The 8,422-nt window shown below is 50.5% G+C and overlaps 1 protein-coding gene across 1 annotated transcript in view; it reads left to right on the top strand.

Moving 5' to 3' along the window:
- The window catches only part of PRPF8 (pre-mRNA processing factor 8), a gene marked incomplete at its 5' end in the record, with an annotated part of 21,013 nt that extends 12,599 nt beyond the window's left edge, over positions 1-8,414 (top strand). Inside the window, 16 exons of the mRNA XM_009333454.1 lie at positions 367-536; positions 861-990; positions 1,174-1,320; positions 1,566-1,726; positions 2,374-2,565; positions 3,179-3,416; positions 3,671-3,799; positions 4,393-4,506; positions 4,649-4,822; positions 5,075-5,268; positions 5,713-5,952; positions 6,047-6,188; positions 6,553-6,693; positions 6,941-7,080; positions 7,264-7,466; positions 8,086-8,414. Of these exons, the coding sequence (XP_009331729.1) occupies positions 367-536; positions 861-990; positions 1,174-1,320; positions 1,566-1,726; positions 2,374-2,565; positions 3,179-3,416; positions 3,671-3,799; positions 4,393-4,506; positions 4,649-4,822; positions 5,075-5,268; positions 5,713-5,952; positions 6,047-6,188; positions 6,553-6,693; positions 6,941-7,080; positions 7,264-7,466; positions 8,086-8,240 (2,670 nt within the window). The remainder of the gene's footprint in view (positions 1-366; positions 537-860; positions 991-1,173; positions 1,321-1,565; positions 1,727-2,373; positions 2,566-3,178; positions 3,417-3,670; positions 3,800-4,392; positions 4,507-4,648; positions 4,823-5,074; positions 5,269-5,712; positions 5,953-6,046; positions 6,189-6,552; positions 6,694-6,940; positions 7,081-7,263; positions 7,467-8,085) is intronic.
- Positions 8,415-8,422: the final 8 nt, after the last annotated feature.

The following is an 8,422-nucleotide window of genomic DNA, read 5'->3' as shown; positions in this document are numbered from 1 at the left end:
GTTGCGACAGGACAAGGGGGAATGGCTTTAAACTAAAGGGGGGTAGATTTAGACTAGATATAAGGAAGAAATTTTTTACGCTGAGGGTGGTGAAGCACTGGCACAGGTTGCTCAGAGAGGTGGTGGATGCCCCATCCCTGGAAACATTTGAGGTCAGGTTGGACGGGGCTCTGAGCAACCTTATCTAGTTGAAGATGTCCCTGCCCAGGGCAGGGGGGTTGGACTAGATGAGCTTTAGAGGTCCCTTCCAACCCAAACTATTCTATGATTCTATCATCATCATCATCATCTTGGTTCCTACATTTAGTGCAGCCAGGTCAAATGATGTGAATACAAAGCTGCTCACTAGTGCGTTGTCGTCTCCAGGTCCTGAAACAGAACCCATTCTGGTGGACACATCAGCGCCATGATGGCAAACTCTGGAACCTGAACAACTACCGCACGGATATGATCCAGGCGCTTGGTGGAGTGGAAGGAATCCTGGAGCACACTCTCTTCAAGGGCACTTACTTCCCCACGTGGGAGGGTCTCTTCTGGTAAGAGAAACCTTGATGTGGCCTTGTCTTGCAAACTGGAGCTTAGTGGTGCACCAGGAGGATTCCTTGGCTCAAGCTGTACTGATTCTGTTGAGCCTTTTCCGTTTTTCAGTCATCACTTGAGGACACTGTATAGTTCAGTTGTGAGGGCACCTGGGACTGGGCTGTAACTGAACTTCAGCATGAAAATCCATGGAAATTTCTTTGCATGAAACAATCTTCCCCGCTCCTGGTGTGTGTGTTCCCTGCCTCTATTATATGTGGCACATGGCAGTCAGCGGAGATGAGGGACATCTTATGTAATTGATTGTCTGCCCTTTCTAGGGAGAAGGCCAGTGGCTTTGAGGAGTCCATGAAGTGGAAGAAGCTGACAAATGCCCAGAGATCGGGTTTGAACCAAATTCCAAACAGAAGATTCACCCTGTGGTGGTCTCCTACCATTAACAGAGCCAACGTAAGTATCTGGAGTTTGTACCTGTAGAAACTTCCACTAATTGAGAGCAGTTAATTGATCTAACTAATTCTTCCAAGAACATCTCTTACAGATGAACTAAACCTTCTTAACAGTAGCTGTTCTGTTTTCTAAACTTCATCAGTTGTGCTGTTGCATGTTCTCACAGTTGATTTTCCTTTGCAGGTATATGTTGGGTTTCAGGTGCAGCTGGATTTGACAGGCATCTTTATGCACGGCAAGATCCCCACGCTGAAGATTTCTCTCATTCAGATTTTCCGAGCTCACTTGTGGCAAAAGATCCATGAGAGCATTGTAATGGATTTGTGCCAGGTGAGCAGCATGTTAACTCGGTTTGTTTCTGTGCAATGCATGCATGCTCCTTGCGTACCAACGGCCTCCTGCTAGCAACAGAGATTGTCCCAGGGATTGCAGCAGGGCTACCCCTTCTTCAGCAGTTTGTCAGGGAAGGGGAGGAAACGGGATTTTCCTGGGTGCCTGTTTTAGCTCTGTGTTGAGGATAGATTCTTTAGCTAGGTTGCTTGAACACAATTCATCTTTGACTGCCTTTTCCCCAGGTGTTTGATCAAGAGCTGGATGCTCTGGAGATTGAGACAGTGCAGAAAGAGACGATCCATCCCAGGAAGTCATACAAGATGAATTCCTCATGTGCAGATATCCTTCTCTTTGCTTCCTATAAGTGGAACGTGTCACGTCCATCATTGCTCGCAGATTCCAAGTGAGCGTTTCCTTGATCTTGCTGCAGAGCAGAGCTGCTGAGCCGGTCATCTGAGCCAAAGCCTGTATCTCTTGGGCACCTAGGGTTGGTTTTCTTTGGGGACACGGGAGGACACAACCATGCCTGGCAAAGTGCAGGGCTCATTTGGTTAGATGGTTGCAGCACCTCCTAGCACTGCCTTCTGCGAAACATGAAGACTTGTCTTTGCTCCTGTTCTCTCCTCCAGTTGACCTTTCCCCTGAGCCAGAACTCGGGAGCTCTGAAGGGTTATTCAGGAAACCCCACAAAGCTGTGCTGTCCTAGGGCCAGAATCTGGAGTGAATTGGACACTATGCACCCGTGCTGTGTTCAGTTTGACTGAATCCTCACCAGACAGTCCCCAGGGGAGATGACCCTCATGACTACACTGGAGGAGTAGGTGTGCTGCTTTGTTTAAACCTGCAGCTGAACCCCATTGGCTGAGGGTTTCTTTTAACAGCTTCTGCATTCAGCTGCTGGGTGAAGAAAGTAGTCCCTTTTCAAGATGGTATGCAGATAGTAGCTGGCTTCAGCATTCATGTTTGGTGGCAGTTACTCTCTGTCAAAGACATGCAGTTGCAGGAGAGTTTTGTGCAAGATTAAATTGTTCCGGCTTGCTTTCTCCTTAGAGATGTGATGGACAGCACCACCACTCAGAAGTATTGGATAGATATCCAGCTGCGCTGGGGAGATTACGATTCCCATGACATCGAGCGCTATGCAAGAGCCAAGTTCCTGGACTACACTACAGACAACATGAGTATCTATCCATCTCCTACTGGTGTGCTCATTGCCATTGATCTGGCCTATAACTTGCACAGGTGAGATCTGCACCTTCTGTATTTTAACTGTAATTGGTAGTTTGTGGCTGCGTCTTAGTGCGTCTCCAAACTGGGTTGTATTCTGGGCAGGAGGATGAGGGGAGAAGGCAGAAGCCGGAGGTATGCAGTGAATGGGATAAGGCATCTAGGCAGTCCTTTCAGGTTGCCCGATGTCTGCTCTTTCAATAATAATGGTTCAGCTCCCCCAGCTCACTAATCATTTGTTTTCTTAGGAGATTTCTGTCAGACTGTTCTTGGAGCTGAAGAACAGGCCTTGTTTCAAGGCCCCCTACAAGTGGGGACAACTGTTCTTCACTGGAAAACTAGGGGGAAAGTCCCAGCAAGCAGGCCTCTGCTCCAGTGGGCTTGTTAGAGAAGATGCAGCTTTTCTGGGACTGCAGCATGCCTGTGCTGTGGCTTCCCAGTGAGAGGTGGCGCAGGGAAAAGCCGTAGGTGAACAGCTCCCAGGGACATGGCAAGAGAAATCATACAGTAGTATCTAGCAGGCAGAAAGGTGCCTGGCTGCTGCATGGAAGGACTTGTGCGTGGCTGTTGTCTCTTTGTGTCAGAGCTGATGGCAACAAGTAGGTCTTTTGTTTGTTTTCTTCTTCAGTGCTTATGGGAACTGGTTCCCTGGGAGCAAACCTCTGATCCAGCAGGCTATGGCCAAAATTATGAAAGCAAATCCTGCGCTGTATGTGTTGAGAGAACGAATCCGCAAGGGGTTGCAGCTGTACTCATCTGAGCCCACAGAACCGTACCTTTCCTCCCAGAACTATGGAGAGCTCTTCTCCAACCAGATCATCTGGTTTGTGGATGACACCAATGTGTACAGAGTGACCATTCACAAGGTGAGGCCAGAGGTGTATCTGCAGGGGAAAAGGACTGGGACTGTGAATGTCCTGTGCTCAGGGTGGTTGTGGAGGCATGCACGATGGAAAACTAGGAATCAACATGGACCCAAATTTTTGCAGTGTGCACAGAGCAGCTCTTGTATTTCCCATACAGTTCCTGCTCAAAGTACACAGCGAGTCGGCTGTTGTGTAAAGGGGTGGATAGGCTGCATTTATCTCCCTGTACTTTTCACTTTCGCTTGTTTTCTCAGACTTTTGAAGGGAATTTGACCACAAAACCCATCAATGGAGCCATTTTCATCTTCAATCCCAGAACTGGACAGCTCTTCCTGAAGATCATCCATACGTCTGTGTGGGCAGGACAGAAGCGTCTAGGGCAGGTAGGGCCTGGCTGCCTGTTGTGCTTTGGGCTGTGAGCTGGCGATGGGCTCTGACTGCTCGGACGCTAGCTTGAGCAGAGGACATCATGAGGGTCTTCATCTTCCTGCCTCTTAACAAGTTTGGAGCTCCAGTGTCCAGTGTGTAACCTGTGCTCGGGCAAGCATTAGCGTGGGATATAAAAGTAAAAGAGTGCAGGCATTGATGTTGCAAGGTTTTTGAGGCTGTGATGTGTAAAGAGCCTACATCTTCAAGCAGAGCTTGAGAAACAGTGCTGTGCTTACTGTTACAGCAAATCACGTTGCGCTTGGCCGTACATCCAGTGCAGTGAGGAGACTCTCAGGTGGCAAAGCCAGGGAGGCGGTGTAGCCAGCTATTTTTTCTGAGCCAGTCAGGAGTAACTGAACTCCAGGAATGGGAACTGCCCTCTGTGATCAGTAAGAAGGAAATGCCGGGCCTTGTCACTGATCTGGAACAAGCCATAAATTCCAGTCGTATTTTTAGAATTTGGTTTGAGTGTCTCTTAATTCCCAAAGGCATGGAGACCCTGCTGTTAGCAAAGAGATATTTCTCTAACCCTGCTGTCTTTCTGTAGCTGGCCAAGTGGAAGACTGCTGAAGAAGTGGCTGCCTTGATTCGATCACTTCCTGTGGAGGAGCAGCCTAAGCAGATCATAGTGACCCGGAAGGGCATGTTGGACCCACTTGAGGTAACAATGCAGATACTGCTCTGTGAGGACATATAAAATCTTTGGGAGATTACAGGACGGTCCTGTGTTCGTGTGAAGGACTTGATCTGGACCAATGTTCTGCAGTAGTTGTGAGCGAGTTCCTCTTCTTGTTAAACTCCAGGTGCACTTGCTGGATTTCCCCAATATTGTGATCAAAGGCTCAGAGTTGCAGCTGCCCTTCCAGGCCTGTCTGAAAGTGGAAAAGTTTGGCGATCTCATCCTGAAGGCTACCGAACCCCAGATGGTTCTCTTCAATCTCTATGATGACTGGCTGAAGACCATCTCTTCCTACACGGTAAGCACAGCATGCCTAGTCTGCATTTTGCTTTGTGGCTGATAAGTGAGGCAGCAGCCAAGGCTTCAGAGATCCCTCGCAATTTGTTGCTTGGGAGCACTTGGCTCTGAGTCTGCCTGGATTTTCCTTCAGATTGATTCTGCTGGCACTTCCCATGCTATGTCGGTGTGCCCAGAGGAGTACTGTACTAGGGCCTCGTATGTTTGGTTTCCTTTTTTCTGACTAACTGCATCTTTTTTTTTCTTCTACAAGGCATTCTCTCGTCTGATTCTGATTCTCCGAGCACTACATGTGAATAACGATCGAGCCAAAGTTATTTTGAAACCAGATAAGACAACCATAACGGAGCCTCACCACATCTGGCCAACCCTGACAGATGAGGAGTGGATCAAGGTAGAGGTGCAGCTGAAGGATCTCATCCTTGCTGACTATGGCAAGAAGAACAAGTAAGCCACTGTCCGGCTGCAATAATCCTGTCAGCCTTTCCTTCCTGCTCTAAAGACTGTGTGGCCAGAGTGCTCCTTGTGGAGAGCAGACGACTTTCAAGGGCCTTTGACAATGAACTGTCAGCTTTGTAGGGCAATTATTAGTTTTATTAGTTGGTTACTGGTATTAATTGCTTTCTAGTAAGGCAGATAAAAATGTCAGGGAAATTATGAGTTTTATTAGTTGGTTACTGGTATTAATTGCTTTCTAGTAAGGCAGATAAAAATGTCTGCACCAAACCTTTTCTGATCTGCGCGTCACGTGACTTGGTCCCTCCTCCTGTCTAAAAAGTTGTGGTTTCATTTTTCATAGCGCCCCGAGTGGATGTTCTGAGCTTGTGCCTTGGTGAGAAGGGTCCAGAATGTATTTTGAAATGCCTGACTTGGGTGGATTTTCTCTTTCAGTGTGAACGTGGCATCCCTGACACAGTCAGAGATCCGAGACATTATCCTGGGCATGGAGATCTCTGCCCCCTCTCAGCAGAGACAGCAGATTGCAGAAATTGAGAAGCAAACCAAGGAGCAGTCGCAACTGACAGCCACGCAGACCCGCACTGTTAACAAACACGGGGATGAAATCATCACCTCTACAACCAGCAACTACGAAACCCAGACTTTCTCCTCCAAGACCGAGTGGCGCGTCAGGTAGGAAGGCAGGCAGGGCTGTTGTGCAAGGAAAAGGTCGGAGTGCTCAGGAGGGGGATCTGTGCACCCTCTAATAATCGTCTCCTCTTCACAGAGCAATTTCTGCTGCCAACCTCCACCTGCGAACAAACCACATTTATGTTTCATCAGACGATATAAAGGAAACGGGCTATACGTACATTCTTCCCAAGAACGTGTTGAAGAAATTCATCTGCATCTCAGATCTGCGGGCTCAGGTGAGTGTGCAACGAGTCTGTTACAGCTGTACTCCAGGCTGCTGGGGCACACACCAGTCCTGGGCAGTCAGGAACTAGGGGCGAAGGGCTGGGAACTTGCTGCTTCTCCGTAGGAAGCCCTCTGCGCTCGAGACAGACACTGGCAGTATGGCTGAGCACACAAGTTCTAGCCAGGTCCTGATGGCTCCTTGTGGCCCAGACTCGAGGGGAAACTCAGCACTGAACAAAACTACGGTGTTCTCCTCCAGTGAGAACCTGCCAGCCAAGAGATACTCTCCTCAGGAACTAAGGGCAGGGCCCGCTCACTCGCGCAGTTACACGGAGGTCTCTTCTGGGCTTCTAAGACGGGTGTCTGCGTTCCTAGATTGCAGGTTACCTGTATGGAGTGAGCCCTCCCGATAACCCCCAAGTGAAGGAGATCCGGTGCATTGTAATGGTGCCCCAGTGGGGAACACACCAGACTGTGCATCTCCCGGGGCAGCTGCCGCAGCACGAATATCTCAAGGTGAGTTGAGCTTCTGCTCCCGGTGTGGGTGGAAGATCGCTGTCTCCCGTAACGGGGACCTGAGGTGGTGGGGCGGCTTCCCTTGGTCCGTTGTAGATGTGGGACTTAAAGGGCTCGGCCTGAAGCCAGCCTGATCTGGGATCTGGTGACAGGGAAGCCTTTAGGCCCTGTGTGTTTTTTGCCGTGCTTGAAGCGGTCTTGTTTTAAACGTCTTTCATTTCTCTCCAAAACACTCTCTTTCTGTCAGGAAATGGAACCTCTGGGGTGGATTCACACCCAACCAAACGAGTCCCCTCAGCTCTCGCCGCAGGATGTCACCACCCATGCCAAGGTCATGGCTGACAACCCTTCCTGGGATGGGGAGAAGACTATCATCATCACCTGCAGGTGAGAGGCAGGGAGGCTTCTGTGTGCCCCCTCTGCTGGGGGGGGGGCCTGTGGGTGCAGTGCTTGGGACCACGTTGAGGTCTCAAACTAAAGATTTGGCAGAAAGGGGAGCGGTTGCTCATTTCTGGTTTCCCTCCTCCGCCCCGGGTCAGTCTGACTTGCCCCATCTCTCCTTTCTTTCAGTTTCACGCCAGGCTCCTGCACGCTGACAGCCTACAAACTGACCCCGAGCGGCTACGAGTGGGGCAGGCAGAACACGGACAAAGGGAACAACCCCAAGGGCTACCTGCCGTCCCATTACGAGAGGGTGCAGATGCTCCTGTCGGATCGCTTCCTCGGCTTCTTCATGGTCCCAGCGCAAGGGTCCTGGAACTACAACTTCATGGGTGAGCTGCCCTGGGAAAGGGCGAGGAGGGGAGGCAACGTGAATGGCTTGGGAGAAGGAAACAGCTCCTCAGGGAAGCATTCCCTACCCGTTCTGAAGCTCAACCTTCCTTGGAGCGGCTGGCAGGGACCAGTGTTGTGGTCTGACCTTTCCTTGGTACCAGCACTGGGATGTCAGTTCTCAATGATTTTTCGGTGGCAGAAGAGCAAACTCCGATAGAGGGGAGAAATAGACATCCTGTCTTTCTGGAGTGCAGTGTCTGGTCTGTTGCCACGGAATAATTAATCCTTGTCAGGCAGAAGAGATGATAATGGAAAATGCAAGAGAAAAGCTGTGCCCGGTCGGGGAGTAGCAGGAGGTCCTGGTGTGATGAACCGCAGGCAGCTGCAGAGGGGGTCGGGAAGGGAGGAGCGTGGCAGGCACAGTGAAGCGCATTGGGGGCATCGCTCTGTAAATCCCTAGGGGGAGGAACCCGAAGGGTGGCGGTTTTGTGGATTTAGAATTCTCTCGTCCTGCGCGGTTTCCTTAAAAATTACCTTGTGAGGACAGAGGGCTTCACTAAGCTCCTGATGCTGGAGGCAGGAGGGACCTTCAGGTGGGTGATGGACTCTCTCTTCCAGGTGTTCGCCACGACCCCAACATGAAGTACGAGCTGCAGCTCGCCAACCCCAAGGAGTTTTACCACGAGGTCCATCGCCCTTCTCACTTCCTGAACTTCGCCCTGCTGCAGGAGGGGGAGGTCTACTCCGCCGACCGGGAGGACCTCTACGCCTAGTCCTGCCCTCGCCCCCACTCTCAGTACTGTTGATATTCAACAGCGTGTGTGTACGTGTGTGTGTCCCGCTGCTCCTCACCCTGCTCACGCCTGCGCGGCCCCCTTTGCCCCCTGGGCCGTGTCCCGCGTTCTTGCACCCTGCCCAGTTGCTCAATAAATTTTTTAGGAACGGGAGCGCTGCC

The sequence above is a fragment of the Pygoscelis adeliae genome, unplaced genomic scaffold, assembly GCF_000699105.1.
Source record: "Pygoscelis adeliae isolate BGI_AS28 unplaced genomic scaffold, ASM69910v1 Scaffold331, whole genome shotgun sequence".
Taxonomy (NCBI): Eukaryota; Metazoa; Chordata; class Aves; order Sphenisciformes; family Spheniscidae; genus Pygoscelis; species Pygoscelis adeliae.
Note: the sequence above shows the minus strand (reverse complement) of the source record. Positions and strands in the feature narration are given on the sequence as shown.